At 41.9% G+C, this 21,750-nt stretch overlaps 1 protein-coding gene across 1 annotated transcript in view; it reads right to left on the reverse strand.

The window, feature by feature from the left end:
- The window catches only part of cpne2 (copine II), a 167,275-nt gene that overhangs the window by 43,620 nt on the left and 101,905 nt on the right, over positions 1–21,750 (reverse strand). The window contains exons 10-13 of the mRNA XM_034177110.1: positions 20,148–20,281; positions 16,973–17,027; positions 12,122–12,173; positions 654–787 (exon numbers count right to left, since the gene is read on the reverse strand). Coding sequence (XP_034033001.1) covers positions 654–787; positions 12,122–12,173; positions 16,973–17,027; positions 20,148–20,281 — 375 coding nt within the window. The remainder of the gene's footprint in view (positions 1–653; positions 788–12,121; positions 12,174–16,972; positions 17,028–20,147; positions 20,282–21,750) is intronic.

Genomic DNA, 21,750 nt, shown 5'->3' on the forward strand with positions numbered 1-21,750 from the left:
GAAAGAAGGAGAGAACAGTTCTATCCTTGCGGGTGGCCGAGCACTCCGCATCAAAACAGCGGGCGTAGTTTCTGGACCTGTTTGCCAGAGTTTGTCACAGCAGGGGGGGGCAGTGTGAGTGGCCCACTGCTGCTTGAGCCCGCAGACTCCGTAAGCGCATCAGAGACAAAACATATAGTCCCAAATACTCACACATTTTTATCAAGTTCCGTTAACTTAAATAAATATTTGTGTGTTAGCTCACTGTGTGGGACCATGTTATAAGCGGATTAAACAAATCGAAGCCGTGCATTATACGGTTTGAATGCACAACGTGGAGTCTGAAACACCACGACGCAAAGCGGAGTGCTCTCTTTGTTTAATCCTTACTTAATGTCTTTGACTTATCGTGTTGACCCTTACTTAATGTCTTTGACTTATCGTGTTGACCCTTACTTAATGTCTTTGACTTATCGTGTTGACAAACTGGTGATGTTTTTTCTCATAATCTATTCACTCCATTTTATACGATACATGCTGAAGCTTTTCTGAAGAACGAAGAATACTGTATGTTTTCCCTGAGGTGTCTTAAAGTCACAGTGACTGCTGTAGAAAGATTTATATATTTTAAGGCAGATATGCAAACAGCATATAGGTACGCTGTGAACACTTACCGCTGCTTTTTCTTGTTGAAGGGCCTGGGCAGCAAAACGTGCTACATGGTTGATGATTGGAGAAAAGTTTGTCGGTCCGTAGAAGCGGATGTGAGGGAGACAGGCAGAGTAGGCCTGTGCAATGCCCTCCACACCTTGAAACAAAAACACAGAATTAAAAGGCTCACATGTTTTGCCATAAATTAAGCAAATTATGTCTGGCAGACAACTTGAGTTGTGTGTTAAATGTACTCTAACATGCCTCATTCATATATTCACCACCAGTGTTGCCACAGTTACTTTGAAAAAGTAATCCAATTACTGATTACTCCTTGAAAAAGTAACTTAGTTACTTTACTGATTACTCAATTGTAAAAGTAACTAAGTTAGATTACTAGTTACTTTTTTAGTTACTTTTCCCAGCTGCCGACAACAACCCTCTGCCACCTCAACATGACAATGATACCTGTTTTGCCAAAACTCACTTTATAGTCAACCTTTCTTGACTTCAATGAAAATAAATACTTGTTTTATAAAAAGTAAAATAAAGACCTCTTTCTTGACCTCATATTTAACTGTTGACAGCACTGTAACAGTAAAACTTGCAATTTTGAACCTACATTGTTTATAAATGTAACTATTAAATTCTAACATTTTTCTAACATTTAAATTCTCTCTAAACATTTTACTTGTCGAAATTATTATTATTTTAAGCAATATTAGTAGTTGTAGTAAAAAACGGCTTCAAAATTGGACCTTTAATCTAGGGGTGTTGTGGGGGAGGGGGGCACATCCTTGCCCCACGCCCCCATTCCATCTGGATTCGCCCCTGCTTTGGCGTTTGAGCACAAAGAATGGATAACATTTATTTATGCAGAAAACATGACCAGATTTACAGGTAAGAAAGTTTTATTGCGTTTTCACATCATGTGGTCCTCAGAGAGTGTTTAGGTGCATTTGAGTGGAAAATAGTGTTAGTTGTTGACGCGTCGCGGAGGATCAGCTGTTTTTAACGACCAGATACAGAGCGGCTCAGCTCAGAATTCTAAATAAAGGAGGAAAAAAAGTATAAAAATGTCTTTGTAAAGCTCAGTGCAGCTGTGCTGATCACCGCGCTTTAAGAGGTGAGGACGAGTCGAGCAGCTGCAAAAAACCGCGGATGAAAAGCTCACAGCTCACTTAAAGTGGGCAGTTCAGTTGAACCCCGACCTCCTGCCCACAGACCAAGTTTAATGCTGCTGTCGACCCACAATGAAAAATAATAGTAACGCACAGTGACATGGAGAAGTAACTTTAATCTGATTACTGATTTGGAAAGATTAACGCGTTAGATTACTCGTTACTAAAAAAAAGTGGTCAGATTAGAAGTAACGCGTTACCGGCATCACTGTTCACCACATACCACCTACTAAAACGCATTGCTTAAACCATCCTCTAAAAACACTCCCTCTAAACTAGGCAGGCTGTTTAATGCTGCGTTTACACATAACGACGACAAGTCACGAATGTCACGAAGTATACATTCTTGGCCGCTGATCACGAATGTGATGATTCAGGGCAGAGGCGTCAGGTGTCCTCAGGAACTGCTGCAACCTGTTACCACATGTTACGATTAATGGCACGTGTTGCTGGAGAATTATCAGGAACCATTACGCACGGTCAAGAATAATGTTCCGCGTTGTTGCACGTTGTTGAGTGTTGTGGCGCGCTATTGCGCGTAACAGCGCATCGTTAAGTTCTGTCACGTTGTGAACGAGGTGAATTGTCTCCACACACACACACACACACACCCACCCATATTCATCCAACCGAATTCAGATTGCTCCAGTTTTTCAGAACTTTGTGACTTCATGCGTAGTTGGGCTCTGTGCCATGGAGTGGTGCAGAGAGGAGACGGACAGAGCCAGATGTGTGGCTTCATGCAGCTCTCGTCTCGCGTGTTTTCCCAAACATCAGGCACATGTAGCAGGTGGAACATCTGCAGGAGCGTGCTGAAGAGCACTGAAATGAGACTTTTAGCCGACTTGGTGTCAGCAATCAAACTGAATGCGGTGCAGCAGGGTTTAATTGTACGCACGCTTCTTCCTCCGCCGGACTGGAGGAGGTGCAGAGATGTCTGGCTGCACGTGAGTCTCCTCTCGCTCCTCTGGTTCCTCTGGCTCAGACTTGTTCTCCCGCTCATTGGTTACAACAGCAGGTGAAACACCTGCAGGAGCGTCCTGAGGAGCTTCAGCAGGAACTGTGGAACGACCCTTGGCTGACTTTGCGTCACTGTTCCTCTTCGGAATACTGCATCAAACTGAACTCTGTGGAGCCGAGTTTAATTGTGCACACGTGACAGAAAACTGATTCATGGCGCGCAGTGAAATGTGACGCCACATTACAAGTCATGTCAAGACTTGACAGTGTCCGTGTCACTTCGTGACAGTTTGGGCTCCAAGAACCATCACAGGAACCACTACGAACGCTGTCACGTTCTATTAAGGATCACTACTCATCAAGATGGATCAACACGCTCAGTTGCGACCTCCACAACGTGAGACAAAATGAGGGTGGTGTGTGACATTCGTGGAAGACTTTTTGACAGGCAAAAACATACTCCACGAATATCAAGAATATCACGCACCAACACGCCCTATTAAGAAACCTATTCAGATGTGTTAAGTCACATTAAGAATGTCAGGAATGTGTCTCGAATGACAGAAAAATTACATTTATAACGCGTCTTGCTTATGTGTAAACGCACCTTGAGATGTGAACTGTTTTCTTCTATATAAAAATCCTTCTCTTTCATGCCATGAGACCAAATGGTGGCAAGAAACAGAGAAGGATTTTTCTAATACAGTCCTGACAGATTTCTTTGCTGTAATGTCTCACTGGGCTGACTACATCTAACAGTCGTATTATATGGCTGATCCTCCTGCCAGGATGTTAGACGTCTCCATTACCAGGCTGATTCTCCAGTCAACTGTAAACCACTAAATGTTGGAGAGATCTCAAAGGCAGTGAAACATGTGAGGGAGGGAAAGCTGCATGGATCTGTAGTACTGGAGCTGAGCTTCTCCGAGAGGGTGGACATGCTTTTCTCCTGACATTGCAGACAGTCTATGTATCAATTTGGGCAATGGATTGCCTCCATATGGACTGGAAGAAAGGTGCTTGTTCTCAGGATTCAGTCACAGTTAGACTTATTCTGTTTATGTGATAATACAAAAACTTTCTCACTCATGGTTAGTGGTTGTGTGAAGCCATTTATTGTAAAACAACGGTTTGCTCTTTTTAAATCATAATGACAACAGAAACTACCAAAGTGACCCTGATCAAAAGTTTACATACCCTTGTTCTTAATACTGTGTATTTCCCCCTTTAACATCAATGACAGCTTGGAGTCTTTTGTGGTAGTTGTGGACGAGACTCTTTATTTTCTCTGATGGTAAATCTGCTCATTCTTCTTGGCAAAAAACCTCCAGTTCCTGTAAATTCCTGGGCTGTCCTGCATGAACTGCACGTGTGAGATCTCACCAGAGTGGCTCAATGATATTGAGGTCAGAAGACTGAGATGGCCACTCCAGAGCCTTCACTTTATTCTGCTGTAGCCAATGACAGGTCAACTTGGCCTTGTGTTTTGGATTGTTGTCATGTTGGATCGTCCAAGTACGTCCCATGCGCAGCTTCCAGGCTGATGAGTGCAAGTTTTCCCCCAGTATTTTCTGATAACATGTTGCATTCATCCTGCCATCAAGTCTGTCCAAATTTCCTGTGCCTTTGTAGCTCACACATCCCCAAAACATCAGCGATCCACCTCCAAGTTTCACAGTAGGAATGGTGCACTTTTCATCATAGGCCTTGTTGACTCCTCTCAAAATCTCATGTTTATACTAATTTTGGTCTCATCAGTCCATATGAATTTGTTCTTTGTGCTGTTTGGTGTATTGTAAGTAGGACACTTTGTGGCATATGCATAGTAATGGCTTTCTTCTGGCGACTCGACCGTGCAGCCCATTTTTCTTCAAGTGCCTCCTTATTGTGCATCTTGAAACAGCCACACCACTTTGTTTCAAAGAGTCCTGTATTTCAGCTGAAGTTATTTGTGGGTTTTTCTTTGCATCCCAAGCAATTTTCCTGGTAGTTGTTGATGAAATTTTTGTCTACCTGACCGTGGTTTAGGTTCCCTCTTTGTCCACTTCTTGATTAGATTTTCAACACTGCTGATTGGCATTCTTAGGTCCTTGGATATCTTTTTATATCCCTTTCCTGTTTTATACAGTTCAATTACCTTTTCCTGCAGATCCTTTGGCAATTCTGTTGCTTTCCCTATGACTCAGAAACATCAGTGCAACACTGGATGAAACGTGCAAGGGTCTGTCAGGAGCCCAGAAACTCCTGACCTTTTATACACACACACACACACACACACACACACAGATTACAAGCAAACAAATCACAGGTGAGGATGGTTACCTTTAAGCCCCCATTACACATAACAAGAAGGTGCAGGAACCATGCCCAACACAGCAAATATTGCCATAATCTGACACAGTCAGGAGGAAAAGAGGCGTGGTCAGCCGTGTCAGAACGCATCCGGATCACCTCTTCCATACCTGCACGATGGCATCCAAAGCTCATGTAGACAACTACGTGCGTTAAGTGCCACTGGACAGCTTCGCTGAAATTTTGCTGGCACTGGGCCATGCTGTCCCCTGCGTCAGATGGAGCCTTTCCAGGAACTTTAATTTCTTTTTTCCTTTTTTGGTCACTTCAGGAGCACAACGCAACTGTGGACATCGCAATGGCTGCATTATCACATGGGATTTATTTTTTATTTTGGGCGAGAGGATTTTAACCACAGGCTGTGGATTTCGGCTTCATGTCCACGTCTCCACTGTGAAACACTCCTGGACCACCAACGCCGTGATGAAGCCTCACAGGACATGTTCTGGCATGTCCAGCTCATGCACAATTTCTCGGATAGTCACACGACTGAAAAGCCACCGAAAGCCGTCTGAAAGCCATCTGAAAGCCGTCCTGTGAGACCAACACGGAGGTGCTTTGCGCCATGCGGCTCCACCACGACGCGCGGAATTCCTCCGCACGTCTGTCTCAATATGCTGAAAAACCTCCGCAATTCCTGTGGAAGTCAGACGACGTCCCGGATCAACACAGCGTCCAGTGTGGAAATGAACGGCACATTTCACTGTTACAGGAGTTTTTGTCATGGAAAGAGGAGCGGAGGAATTCCGCGCGTCGCGGTGGAGCCGCATGGCGCAAAGCAACGCCGTGATGAAGCCTCACAGGACATGTTCTGGCATGTCCAGCTCATGCACAATTTCTCGGATAGTCACACGACTGAAAAGCCACCGAAAGCCGTCTGAAAGCCATCTGAAAGCCGTCCTGTGAGACCAACACGGAGGTGCTTTGCGCCATGTGGCTCCGCCACGACGCGCGGAATTCCTCCGCACGTCTGTCTCAATATGCCGAAAAACTTCCGCAATTCCTGTGGAAGTCAGACGACGTCCTGGATCAACACAGCGTCCAGTGTGGAAATGAACGACACATTTCACTGTTACAGGAGTTTTTGTCATGGAAAGAGGAGTGGAGGAATTCAGCGCGTCGCGGTGGAGCCGCATGGCGCAAAGCAATGCCGTGATGAAGCCTCACAGGACATGTTGGACAGGACAATTTCTCGGATAGTCACACGACTGAAAAGCCACCGAAAGCCATCTGAAAGCCGTCCTGTGAGACCAACACGGAGGTGCTTTTGTCCCGCGCCATGAGCAGCTCCGTGGCGCATCCCTCTGCTTCTCTTTCCATGAACAAAAACTCCTGTAACAGTGGAATGTGCCGAAAAAGTCTTGATGTCCACGTCTTCTGCCATTTTTGTGGAAGTCAGCCTTCACTTTGAAAATGATCTGGTTGTTTCAGCGGGGTGTCAGCCTGTCGATCGGCGCTCGGAGTGTGCCGCGCTCTCAGACGCTGTGGCCGGTCTTTAAACCGGCTGGAGCACTCCTTAATCTGTGTAATCCCCATAAAATCGTCCCTGAAAGCCATCTGAATTTTCCAAATGGTGTCCACCTGGAGGTCTCTCACAGTTTCTGGAAAAATTTGATGCAGCAAAGCTCCAAATCGTTCAGACATTTTATTCGCAATAAAAATCCAACGAGAGGGGTGGACCACTGCTCACACAAAGCCTGCTCACAGGTGAATGACGCAACCGACAGGCGTGAAAAAACCCACGCATGCGCACGAAGGTTCAAGCTTGGCTGATGCAATCACACGTGATTCAAATCCATATGGTTTTTGCAAAAAATAAAAAGGTGGGATACTTTTCTAACAGACCTCGTACATATCAATGATCAACAATTCCTTTGCACTCTGGGGGGAGTGTGGAGGTGGACATTGTAAGTGTATAAGTGGCATGTACAGATTATGCCAGCAGGCTTTGCCATACCCAAGCCATCTCGAGGTTCCCTCATAAGCCTTCAAATTGTTTCAGATCCTGTTTATGTTTTCCTTACCACTGCTGCTCTGGGGGTTGGTAATGTTCGACCTTACTTGTGTGAAGTGCCTTGAGGCAACTCTGTTGTGATTTGGTGCTATATAAATGAAAATAAATTGAAAATTGAAATTGTTTATGTCACCTTCAGAATATGTCAATTGCAGTCAGATGGCATTCAAACCACCATCGGACAGGTGTCTCCCATCTCGACGGCACCCGGAGGGTTTTGAACATGTACATCACACTCGGGGCCGTCGGCCGATTTTGACCAACTATGTGGACTCTCACAGATGGCTGTCAGAGCATTTTGGAACTGAAACCTGACACTTTTCGAATGTGCACCGATTTGTCATTATGATGCCATTCTGCGTGATTCTGACTATGTGTGACAGGGGTATTTGTAGCTATTCAAACTTGTTTGTGTCAACTTGTGTTGCATGTTATGAGGCCAAAATCATCAGGGTATGTAAACTTTTGATCAGGGTAATTTGGTTAGTTTCTGCTGTCATTATGATTTAAAAAGAGTAAACTTCACACAACCACTAACCATGAGTGAGAAAAAAGTTTTTGTGTTATCATTCATATGCTCTGAAAAATATATATAATAACTATACATGCTATAGATGGGAACATACTGTATTCACCCATCAGAGCGCCCAGGACTCACCACATGAAATTCTGCCTGAAGACGGGTTGGGCCAGTGCACGAGCATGGCCAATATTATGTTCGTCAAAACAACAGTTCAATAAAATGTCTGATTTCATCACAATTAAAACTAAATCACAAATAACTCACCCGTTTGTTGTTTTGTCCTTTTCTCATTCGATAAATGTGTTCCTTGTAACTTCACGTTCAAGTTCAATTTATTCTTTGTCCTTCAAAGGGCAATTTATGCACAGCAGAAATACACCACATAACAGACATCATCGAACACACAATGCAAACCACACCAGAATAACACAGTACAACTGCAGATATAAAAAGACATACTAACCGAGCAGCCGTAGTAAGAAATAAATATATTAATAAATAAAATGACAAATAAATAAGTAGTCAGGGTATAATTTTTGGTGGGCATTTAACCAACTTTTTTCAAAAAAGGGGGTTGGGCTGGTGGCCCGGCCCTGGGCCCTCAGGGGGGTGAATACAGTACATCCAATCATTCTCAAATGCTGCATCAGCATAGCTGTATTTCAATTTATAAAAATGACTTAACAGCAGGTTTCTGTCACTGCAGCCCTCTGGATAATATTGCAGGGGTTTTTTTGTTTTTGTTTTTTAAATGAGTGCACATACTGAAGGCATGCATGTGACCTTTTGAAGAAAAGTGAAGCTGTAGTGCTCTCTTAATTTCGAGAAGCAGTTCGTCTGCTGACCTTCAGAGCAGAGAGCACTTGTGGAGGCCAATGTTTGAACAGCTATACATCTACTTTGCAAAGCTTGATGTTTTATGCCATGTTTTCTTCTGCAGTGATAGATACGATTCATTTCCTGATGTATAAATGGATACATTTATCCTAAATTCCTGCCTCTGTCAGGCTATTTCACTCTGGGTCCCACAGTTGGTACCAAAGTAATCTGCATTCATCAATTAACACATTTGCATTCAGAAAACGTTATTTGTACATAAATTCAACTGCACCATATTAAAAAGGAGTGGTTACACAATGGACTGCAAAACATGCCAAAAAATATCAAATAACTTATTTACAATGCACTTATGCAAAGTATCATTCGAATGCATTTTTTTCAAAACATGCATGACATTTAAATGACTTTTGTCAGGTACCTATTCAGCTGAGCCTTCTTGATATCAGCTCGATGTTGTTTGAAAACCTCTCTGAGCTCTCCTGCAGCTGTAATCTGAACTGTTCCCTCTACCATTTTTTGTTGGATCACTGCGACAAAATCTTCCTGCTCCACTTCTTGTTGCAGTGATATCACTAACAAAATGATCCAGTGCTGCTTCCTGCCATCACTCTGCAACCTAAGCTATCTGAAATATTACTTTACTGTGTATTACTACACACCTGAACATTACACATTATACAGTATAACATAGATACCACTTTATCAATACATAATATTATACCCCCTCTCTCTGGCAGTCGTTAGCAATGATATTGTTCATACCTTATTCATCTACTGTGGAGAATCTATGGTGACACCTCACATTTTTTGGTAGTTGTGCTGATTTTTTGATTTTCCATGATGAACGGTTGCACACCATTCATCATGGGTAAGGGACAGTTCAGTCTAAATGTAATTTGTCCCTACAAAACGTGGCGTATAGAATACTCCAAGGTAAAGTACTTTATGCAGATAAATGTACTATCAGGAACCCGGTAGACTGGTGCTTGGAAATAAACCTGTCTCTGAGGACAAAGGGGCTTCTACACCCAGAAGAACTGAAGAACAGCTTTGTCCCCAGAGCTGTGGCTGTGCTGAACCAGGCCAAAAAAGGACTACAAACACAATGCAGTATTGAATACCCAGTGCAATATTGATTCTGACTGTCCATGAATCTGAATATAACAGTCTACAATGTTTACAATTGCTCATAGCATACATTGCAATACTAGTTTACTGTTTATTATACTATTTTGCAAATATTATTTTTCCTGAATGTCAGTTGCACAGTTATGCTGTTGCGCTATTTTCACTTTATGCACCTGACTCTGCTTACCAATTTTTGTCATACTGTTCTTTTATTGTATTTTATATAACAAATAGATCCTTGTCATTTGATTGGTGGTTTGTATGTCATGTGATATTGATCATTAATCCCATTTGCAATTTTGTTCCATTTACCATGCAATTTTGGTTCCATACGTTTTGCACCATTGCACACCGTGACCACCTTAATGTAAAAACCCAACCTATTGTATCTGCATCCATGCAATCAAGCACTGATGGACACTAGCACTCTCACAACCGTTGGCAGTGCGACAACTCTTAGCTTAAAAACAAACATGGTGGGGTTTGTTTTGGTGACAGACGATGATTTGAAAGAGATTATTGATTCTTCTAAGACACACATGCACACACAAAAAACCCAAATCCCCCATAAGCCGTCTGGGGGCATTTGCAGTATTCGCTGAGACGTCTCTAGCTGAAGTCGAATCATTGTCGGATGAAGAGTTCGACAAATTTCTGTTGTGATTTTTCACTGGACTGTGGAAAGCAGACAGCTGTCTGTACACGAAGAAGTCAATGCACGGCATCAAGTATGGACTACAATCGTCATTTTAAGACCATGAGAGATGTTGACATTTTTGTAAGTTGACTGAGAACAGTTTTGGATTGGACTGGATTGCTATTTAAAGTGTGTGTTGGACTGTTTGGAACCTCTTGACCTCAAAGGACCAGCGACGCACACCAAAATGTAAGTCCCTTTTCCATTGTTTATAAATCAAGGCTGTGAAATGAAAATTATAAAATCCGAGGAAAATTCGCAGGGGGTCTGGGGGGCGCAGCTCCCCAGGAGCCGGGGTCTAGGGCCTTGTGGGGCCCCAGAAACAAAAATAAATTTTCATCTACTGATACATTTTCAACATCTCCTGGAAGAACAAATCTCAAAATTAGTGCATATTTAAGTGATCCTAGATTCAACCTTTCATTTGAACCGTCAATGATCATGTTGAAATAACAGATTAAAATGTGGAAGTAGGACCTGGAATGATTTTCCTTTTAATTGTAAACCAAATGATGCATTAACTCAGAACAACTACATGAAATTCATGAAGACTGAAAAGACTGTTAAACCATGTCAAAAACCACAGCTAAATATCAATAACATACCTTATAGTAAAAAAGCCACACATTCTTGTGTAAATTCCTGTAAGTCCACTCAAAGCCAGTGTCTTTTTTCCCATGAAAAAAGTCGTACATTAATAAAAACTAATTTACATTGTTGTGTAAATTCATGTAGCCTAAATTCATTCAAAGTCACAATGTCTTTTTTTTTTCCAATGAAAGAAAGTCTACATTAATGAAAGAAAAAAAAGGCACATAATCTTTTCTAAATTCTGTTTGAACAGCACAATGTTTATTTTCCAGAGAGAGAAAAAAATTCTTACCAGTTTGCTTTTCCCGTTCATCTTTCAGGTGTGTTGATGAAGCCAGCAACAATTCCACGGATTCTTGTCCTTATCACACTTTCTCAAACCCTCTTTCTCACCATCTTCGCTCTGTCTGATGTCGCTCCGTGACACAGACATGTTGCAAAATTCTTCTTTTAAAAACTTGAAAGTTCCTAAAGTGTGCGATGTCCACATGCTATGTTTATCTAAGCTTCGCACAGGAGCCACACAATGTCACCGCAGCAACCAACCAGTCCCGCTTTACGACAACTGTCGTAACAGCCAGGCTTTGAGTGGCATTTTTCCTCTGCGAAACTCCGCGGATCCAAGGAAACTGATATGTATCTGTAACACACAGATCAGTGTCCATGGACTTGTAAAATTTGCATGATGTCGTAAAAAAAGAACGCTTTGCGATAAGAATTTTAAAAACAGTAACGCTCACGATTAAAGGAGTACAACACTAACCCCCCCCCGACCCCGCCCCGGGGGTGGGGGATTTAATCATGTTTCAATGTTTATGAGTGCAATGGAAGAATATTTCATTTCAGAATGAAATATTCTTCCATTGCATTAATGAAAAAACATTCATTATTTGTATAATATATATTTTTTTATACATAATAACAGATTAAAAAGTAGTGCTTTTTGTGAGGCAAACATGCAACCACTGTTCCACAGTGCCACCATACGACATGTAATTGTATGTACACGTATGTCAATGTATGTAATTCACATAACATCAACATGTATGTTTGGGCCTTGGTCCGACATCCAGATTAATCTACGGCCCTTCCCTTTGTGACACAGCTTGACATGAATCTGACAGGTCCTGTATTAATAATACTCTCAATTCAAAAACTGCACCTCAGCTCTCAATGACATTTGTGAATTTTGCAGAGTAATTCACCTGAACAGAAGGGGTTGGTGGGATTAAAGTTGATGGCAAATTCATGTGACACCTGAGAGAAGAAAGAAAAACACAAATAAGATCAATTGCACACACGGGGCTGAGTATCACAATAATATGAGGTCAAAGAGCTCGAGAGAAGGAACACCCTGGTTAGAGAATGCAGAGTTAAGCTCTGAGCCAGCCTTTAATCATCATGAGTTTTCTGGGTGGCAGCGTTTGACTTCAGTTCTCAGAACATGACCTTGTGTTTAATTCCCTAGAGGGGTGTGAATGTGCAGAGGTGCCCTAATTTAAGATGACCCCCAGACAGCAGGAAGGTTAACGTGTGTGTGCCTCCCTGCATGCATCAGTGCCTGTCATACAGTGATAGATATGATTCATTTCCTGATGTATATGTTGAACAGTAAAAACTAATTTAGCGCTAACCTGGCAGAAGTAATAACACGGCGGTGGCTAACATCAGTTATAATCATTTTATATAACTCTGCTAATCAAAGAATCACCATTTAAAAATTCTTAATGTATTAGCTGGATAACTAGCTACCATGGTAGTTGGCTACAATTACTAAAATGGCTATCTATGCTAACTCTGCTAGCTAGCATGCAACTGTTAAGAAATTAACCTGTTAAAATAATTTGCTAGTAAATAATATAAATCGCTAATATGTGTTTATTAAGTATTTTATAAAGCCTAAATAGATCCTTGTCATTTGATTGGTGGTTTGTAGGTCACGTGATATTGATCATTCGTCCCATTTGCCATTGTGTTCCATTTACAGTGCAATTTTTGTTCCATTTAGCATGCAAATTTGGTTCTATATATTTTGTACCATTGCACGCCGCCATGCGCTCACACTAGAGGCAATGGCGCTCATCTTAAAAACAAACAATAGCCCGAGACATTACCTAGACTCACTGGGCAACAGACGGGAAGGCTGGGTGCACCGATGGGGGCTCGACAGCAAGTCGGTGGGAGGGGGGGTCCTGAGGAAACAGTGTTTGACAGAGGCAGAGCCGCACAGGCCGGGTTGGCCCCGCCGCAGCTCGGGGCTTCGGGGAGGGGCCACTGGGGCACACTAGGCTCTGTCAGATGACATGTGGGTGAGATGGGGCGTCTGTCTCGCTACTGAGCTTTTGGGGACGCTGTAGCACCGGGAAGGGCGTAGGTCCCTTTTCTCTTGTTTATAAATTAATAAAATATCAAATGACTAGGATCTACGAGGTCTGTGATAAAAGTAACGGACCTTATTATTTTTTTCAAAAACCATATGGATTTGAATCACGTGTGATTACATCAGACATGCTTGAACCCTCGTGGGCATGCGAGAGTTTTTTCACGCCTGTCGGTTACGTCATTCGCCTGTGGGCAGTCTTTGAGTGAGGAGTCGCCCACCCTCTCGTCGTTTTTTCATTGTTTATGAATGGCTCAGAGACTGCTGCTTTGTTTGATCAAAATTTTTTCAAAACTGTAAGGCACAACTGAGTGGACACCATTCGATAAATTCAGCTGGTTTTCGGTAAAAATTTTAACGGCTGATGAGAGATTTTGGTCTGTAACTGTCGCTTTAAGGACGGCCCATGGCGCCTGATGGCGATCTGCGCTTCGAGGCGGCAGCGTCTCGCCGTTTCAAGTTGAAAACTTCCACATTTCAGGCTCTGTTGAACCAGTAAGTCGTCAGAGAACAGAGAACTTGCAGAAGAAGTCGGCATGAGTTTATTCGGACATTCCATTGTTAACGGACATTTTGTAATGAAAAAACGTGCGGGCAGAGTCACATGTCGGGCCGGACCCGACCGTGGGGGGTCGCGACAGGAAAAACACCTCCGTTGGAAACCTTAACGGGCAAGTTGGAACATGCCCAAGCTGTTTCTCAGTTACTCACTTGTTGAAAGCCATCAAAAGCCGCCTGAATTTTACAAATGGTTTTCAACACGGAGGTGTTTTTCCTGTCGCGGCGCACACACATTTGCGCGCACGTCTTTCATTACAAAATGTCCTTAAACAGTGGAATGTCCGCATAAAGTCCTCATGCCGGCCTCTTCTGAATCTTCTCTGTTCTCTCACGACGTTCTGGGTGAATTAAGCCTTAAATTAGAATGTTTTCAGGTCGAAACAGGCCGACGACGGCGCCTGGAAACGCTGCGCGACGTCCCGCTCCGTGGGAAGTCCTTACAGCGACAGAAACACCCCATAATTTGCATATGAAATTTGCATGGTCAATCCCTAATATGGGTGTAGCATGAATGAAATAGTAAAAGTAGTGCAGGAAATATACAGTTTCCATGTTAGTGTTCTCTGTTTTTAACACTAATACATTTGCTGACATATTTAAATACATGAACTGGTTGGACCTATCTGGAAAGCGTAGTGAGAAAGATCAGTTAACCGTTCCTTCGTGGTAACTGCACAAGTCTGCCGCATAAGTGGAGGGAGCAGACGTGAACATGAGGAGACACTTTAGTGGATGGACTGACAGATGGGGAGGAAATGAGATGTTTAGTTGTCTGGGAGATTGAATGATTGACTAGTTTAGTCATTTATTTTTTGCAATTCCTGCAGGGCAGCAGTCTGACTGACTGTTATTATTGAATATCTATCAGTGGTGGAGTGAATGAAAAACTCATCAATGCCTCTGTTGTTTTCAGTCACACTTACATGACACATACAGAGGTGCCAGAGCTTCAGGGACTGACTGGATGGTGAAACTGCAGCTCAAAACCACACACCTCACCATCCAGCCATCAGTGGCTGAATAATACCACATTTCCCGGAGTATAAATCACACCTTTTTTCTGTATTATCAGCCATTTATTTGGGGTTTTTGTGCTTGTTGAAGTGCACTTTTTATTATTGGCATTTATTGTTTTCTTATTAGAGTTTCTTATTTTGTTTCGTGCTTTGACTCCTGCATATTAATTGGCATTATAATAATACAATAACATGCTTTTGGAGGGCAGTATGCATTTTCAAGAGGCCCGACGTCCATGCCCATGCCTCGTCTAACTCGGGCAAATAGCTGTCATTTTGGGCGACAGGATGGACGTAGGGAATCAGAAAAATGCATACCGCACAACAACAGCATGTTATTTGCATTATCATCACTTTTTACTGAGATACACAACACGTAACGCGTACATAAAAAGTTGGCTCACTTAACTTCTGCCTTGTCGCCTGGCGCGCGTGCTGCTCTCCAAATTCGGCAGTGCTTCCTCATCAAGCTGGCTGCTTTAGCTGCTGTTCATTGTCGTACTATCCATGAGAAAATCATCCAGAATATCCATATTGGGACCAAAACACACGTCTCGCCTTTTCATCTTTTCCTCTGGGGACAGTTTTTTTTCCTCCTCTGCGGACAGTTCTTGGGCTGCGCGCTATGACGTCATTTGTTTACGCACAGCGGGCGGGTATAGCCAGATAGCGTCGACGTAAATCTACAATACCGGCCTAGCAATGCCCCTGTAAAGTGATAACAATAATTATTATTATTAACAAGTAAATTGCCTATAAGGGCAAGGGAAACAACTGTAAGTTGATTTTTGGCTGTCAGATCATCTTATCACCTAAATTTAACTTCTCAAATGAGTAAACAGTTGAGACCCTACTGCATATTTGAGCAGCTTTTGTCACCATCTAGACGGTGAAGTGAGCATTTCAGGACTTCTGATACATTTCCTACTTGAAACCCAAAATTCAGTTAAAAAAAAGGGATTTATAAATGTCAGAAATGCATGATTTTTTGTGCAGGCAGAGCTTTGACGTTCCAGTATGAATGTATAAAAATTCTTATTGAGAGTTTTACGGCTCTTGGGTTTTAGGATGCATAAGGTTTTGCTGTACAGACAGATGGGAGGATAGACAGAAGGACAGTAATTTCTCTTGACAAGCACAACCTACAGTTGTGAATAACAAATGTGTTCTTTTTCTGTATAAGTTGCAGGACCTCCCAAACTAGTAATAAAAATAAAAAACACAACTTATACACCAGAAAATACAGTACATCTGTTCTCGTTTTAAATATATTAAAAAAAGCTTTAGGTTTCATTTTCCTTCCACTCCTCAAGCCACTTACTCAAAGCAAGTAAAGAACTCGTAAAAAGAATGAAAAGGCTTCAACTGATGCTTGTGCATCAACAGGTTTCACCATCTGTTGGTTCTGCAGGCAAAACTCCAGCTCACAAATTTAGTGAGTCTTCATCCTGCACTGCTTCAGCTGAAGGCATTTCCACTGATAAATCTGAAACTAACGTCACCTCAACTTCAGCTGATTCAGCTTGTTTTCCCCATGCATAGTCAAAGGTAACCAGGATCCCAGACCCACTGAGATATTAAGGTTCAGGTCTGATAATGTCACAAACAGTGACTCCTAACCTCCCCAAATGATACCAAACCCAAGAAGCCCATTCTCCACAGATGCCAGGGGGTCTGACAAAACGTTGCTAAGTGATGTCACATAAGGGAACGAGACAAAGAACATATAAGCAAAGCTGAGGGGTCGACACACTTAACGCTAAACATTCACCAACATGTAAAATATTGTGAAGAAATGCTGTCCATTTCTCCCACACGTTCTACCTCCCACCCTCTATACAGCTCTCTGAAGCTCTCTCGCCTTTGTCCTTTTCATCAGCTTAGCGCCATGGCAACACAGATGGGTTGACAGTTGCGTAATCATGTGAATATGCATGTATAATACTTATCATCTTTATCCGTGTGTGTGTGTTTTTAAATGCATGTAGAATAGAGTCTTGGTTCATCTGTATGTTTGCACAGGCCAGCCTCTGAGACGCACTCTGTTACATGGATCACACATATCTGTGCCTCACACAAACACACAGACAAACACATACCTTCCAGTCTGGTGGGAGTTGTGCTCCAAATCCCAAAGCAGGAAACATTTTGTCGCTGAAGAGGAAGTCATGACAGATAACAGATTGGAGGGTTAATCAAATCCCCTTTTTTAATCTAAATTCAACAAGCTGTATTTAGAGAGCAAATAATAATAATAATAATAATGTTACTGTTTTTATAAATAATCACAGCACTGATTTTATTTTTTTTAACTGTATAATGCTGTGAATGTATGCTTTCACAAACATGGGTGTCTTTATTTTTTATTTATTATTCAGGCCACGTGGCGGCACAGTGGATTAGTGGTTAGCACTGGTGCCTCACAGCAAGAAGGTCGTGGGTTCGCTTCCTACCCTTTCTGTGTGGACTTTGCATGTTTGTCTGTGTGGGTTTCCTCCGGGCACTCGGGTTTTCTCCCACAATCAAAAAAACATGCTTATTTAGGATCTGCTCCTTTCACTGCCCCTGACTAAGGCAGAGTCTCTACATCTGGAGTTGGTCCCTGGGTGCCAGACTGTGTCTGCCCACTGCTCCTAGTGGTTGGATTGTGTCTAATTGCAATTAGGATGGGTTAAATGCAGAGGACAAGTTTTGTTGTATATAATAATATATTATAATATATATATATATTATATATTATATATATAATATATATATATATATATATATATGGTGTCCCAAAAAAATATAGAACATTTAAAACACTCAGTTTGACCCTTAAATGCTCCAAACCTAATCACTTATGTTTCTTTTATACTTGCAGAGACCCTGAAGTTTATGTTGATGCCAAGCAAGACTCAGGAAAATGCCAAGATTAACCATACTACAGTGAACAAAAATTGAGTTTTGGCAACAGACCAAGAGTGTCAAACAGGTGCAGCGACTTTATGCTAGACTGACAAATGCAGGGCCAATATTGACATTGGCATGAAATACTTCAACCTTTCAACTTTCTATCCAGCCATAAATTTATTTCCTAGACATATGCATTTCAGCAATAATCGGGTACATTCTTATATAAGTGGATATGAAGTAGACTGTAATACAAACGTTGCCTGCTTTTTAAAAAAATTATGCCTGATTTCCTCAATTTTGAAACTGGGACAGAAACTGGGGCCAAACATGAGCAGTGGAACACCAATCTAAGAACTGCTTTACCAAGAGTTTCATGACACAAAGGTAATTGTTAAATGAGCAAAAATATACAAAAATAATTCATAAACTACTGGGTCAATGTTTATTACTGTAGTTGTTGCTAATGAACTTGTGAAGGGAAACAGCGTTTGTGGGGTTGAAACATGGGTGTCTGCTTGGACTTTTCTGGCCACTGGGGTCCTCAACACTGCAGCACCTGTGTGCCAGATCACACAAAGAGAAATGCACCACATGACCATAGTATTCCAACTGATGCTGCGTCTCCATATAAGTGATAAAGTAAGTCCCTCCAGCTGCTCCCTTGTTGGCTCTCGGGGTTGCTACAGCAGATCCAAGGTGGATCCTGCATATTGATTTTTTTCACATTTTACACCAGATGCCCTTCTTGACACGAATCCATATTACATGGAGAATGGGCAGGAGTGAGTTTGAACCAGGAACCTTCTGCACTGAAAACAAGAGCATTTAAACGCTTGGCCACCGCCCCTGCCTACTCCTGATTTTTGTCACCCTAAGTATCCACTTGTTTGACACAAAATCATTCCAGTGATATTTAAGGATCCTCCAAAGAGGCAGAGTACCAAAGATATCTATCCCACAACTAAGGTTACCAGTTAGCATCCAGGTCTCACAAAGACACAGCAAGGACACTAAACACTTGGACCTTCGTCATCCTGCAAAGATATCAGGTTTGACAAAAACCTCTGTCCAGTGACCTCATGACACATCTTCCCAGGTATCTCTCAACTTCAACTGCCAAGTACCCAGAGACATGTACATCAGTATTAAGATAAGTAAACCTCTGTTTGAATAATAGAGATGCACTTCTGATGTCCGAATCCAAGAAGTCACTGTCTTGATCCAAGACAATCGCAAACCAGACACTCTGATTTCTCCCTCAGCTTATCAAATGCTGCAATCAGGGGATGTATTGGTTCCGTGTCACATTCTATTCCAAATGATCTACTGAATGATAATCCTAGAAAATGTGTTTTTTGGGTTACAGTTTTTCCAACCTTGACCTAACTGTTCTAAAAGTTAATCCTCTTGACACATGCACACAAGGAACACGACTGATTACAATACCCCGCTCTACCGCCAGCGTGCAGGGGAAATGTAGGGAATTATTTCCAGCTGGGTTTGACAGTGTTTGTAGAAGCTGCTGCCACAACATGCCTCAGAAAAAAACAGCAAATAATAACCAGGAATAACCATCTGTGATCCTGGCAGTAAAAATAGTTTGTTAAACATGTGAGCGAGGTGAACATGAAGCTGTGTACAGAAAATCAATGAATAAACATTGGAACTATTACACACTCTGGAGGGCCAAACGCTGCCTGAAGCAACTGTGAAGGAAATAAAGTCTCCTGCAGCTACTGTATATATTTACAAGTAAATTGGCATGTTAATAATGAGGCTTTAATACTGCCTTATAATTAGAGTCTTTAATATGGAAACAACTGAGCCTTTGTGGGCAAACTGTGATATAAAAGAACTACTAGTACTTGGGGGGGAGCTGTAATCATAGAGGAAATGCATAACACTGTATGCTACATTAACTACCCACTCCTTCCTTTACAAAATGCAGATTAAAATATACTGCACAGAATGCCTAAAGTGCCTTTCTCCGATGCAATCTAGTGAGTAAATGTACCAGTAACTAGTCCTCTGTAGTACTGAATGGGAGTATAAAGTATAACAGAGAAAAATCCGGCACAGTTAATGTCCTCATCAGTTCCAAGTATAATTCCCAGTGAGGCACTTGTGAAAATGGGAGGGACAGTACAAGACAGAAGAACTGACAAGTATCGTAGTATACCTCTGTTAAACTACAACATTCTTGTTTCTATTTAAAGTTGTAATTAACCTAATTTTCATTAACCGCTGAATGAAGACCCAAAAAGAAAAGGATTCTCAGAGAATGCCTGTGTATAAGACAGTCCTACAGGTACACTACAGTACTTACTTCAGTACATCTGTGGTGTTAAGTGACATTAAGTGGAAAAATGAGATACTCACCTGTCATAGTCCTGTATAATTTGTCCTACAGCTAATATAGCTGCCAGATACTCATTGCTGCCCAGTGGGTTAATGTAATGGAGCGATGATGGCTCTTGAGGGTTTCCATTGGATGCTGTGAAGTCTATGCCGACCTGTAGGAACAGAGAAATATGCTTTGAGTATGTGGCATCTTAAGGCATTTTCACACTCAAATTTTTGTTTATTTGGTTTTACATTCCAATCATGCAGTAGCACCAAAGACATTTACACAGATATAAATGTGTCCTGTCATCCTCTTCCACATGGGCTACAACTGTCTATACTTGATGATTAATCTGGAGATGGATCGTCTCTTGTTCTCAAAGTACTAAGACTCAGAGACATGAGCGCTACTGCTGAGATGAGTGAATCCCTCAATAAGTGTGACACTTTCATTGCACACAGATATACTTGTGACAGACAAGTCCAGGAAGTCATTGAAAGCCTGGATCATGGTGTTTATCCAGAAAAATCCTAAAGCCATATACTCTGACTCCTCACTCACCTTCTCAGGTGATGTAATTAGGACATTCATCAAGTCTCCACAGACCCACCCAACACTCAGTCCATGCAACCATTGAACAGGAGCCAGAACACATCCTTGATGAACGCCAAACATCACAAGAAAAAAAACTTAAAGATTCTGTGCCCATTCTGCACAGCACTGACAGTGCCTGTGCATAGGATGGCCATTATGTCCAGCAACTTGTTGGGGATTACATAAGCTGTTTGGATGTTCCTAAGAGCACCTCAGAAACAAGAGAACAATAGCGCTTGGTGACATTTTCAATATGGCAGCCATGTTTGAGATCAGATTGGAATGCCTTCAACAAACTCTGGTGTCCTGATAGGACAGAACATTTATGCCAAGTTTCAATTTCACTGCCTCAGCAGTTTCAGAGAAGAAGATGTTTCCACACATCGCCGCCAATGCCAACAGAGAGACAACCCATGACATAAACCCACCGGACCTTTGGAAGCAAACATCCACAGTATATAGTCGTGATTGCGCATAATCATGTGTATGGCAGGAAGTATTATTAAAGACTAACAGAGGGCAGGTCTGTGTGTGGATACCTCAGTCAGCTGGAAAAGTAGGAGTACAGAGAAGTGCGGTTCACTGGGCAGTAAAACATAGTGCAAAGAGAGAGCGACAGCATGTCCATCATCACATCCTTCACTGTCTAATGATGCGATCAGTAGTAACAGCCTCAAAGGAACTTCACATATGACCTGAGATTAATCTCACTCTTTCCATGACGGTGGTTCTGTACAGTGGTTCCACACCATAGGCGCGCCAGTGCAGTTTTAAAATACAACTACCATAACAGTACATTGGGTTTTAAATGGCCATTTCTTAAGTTGCATGAAAATACTTGTAATCACCAGAGTTTATGCCTTGTTGATTTTACACATTTTACAGTGTTATTTTCTTTTGTAAAACTGAAAAGAATAAAAAGCATAAGGGTTATACACATTCTGTTATTCCTTCCATACACTCATAGCCCACATGGTTCAACTCATTTGTTAAGTGCCATATCACAACATGTCTTCAGGGAAAAATTCCCACAGGATTTTTTGG

This window comes from Thalassophryne amazonica, chromosome 8 (assembly GCF_902500255.1).
Source record: "Thalassophryne amazonica chromosome 8, fThaAma1.1, whole genome shotgun sequence".
Taxonomy (NCBI): domain Eukaryota; kingdom Metazoa; phylum Chordata; class Actinopteri; order Batrachoidiformes; family Batrachoididae; genus Thalassophryne; species Thalassophryne amazonica.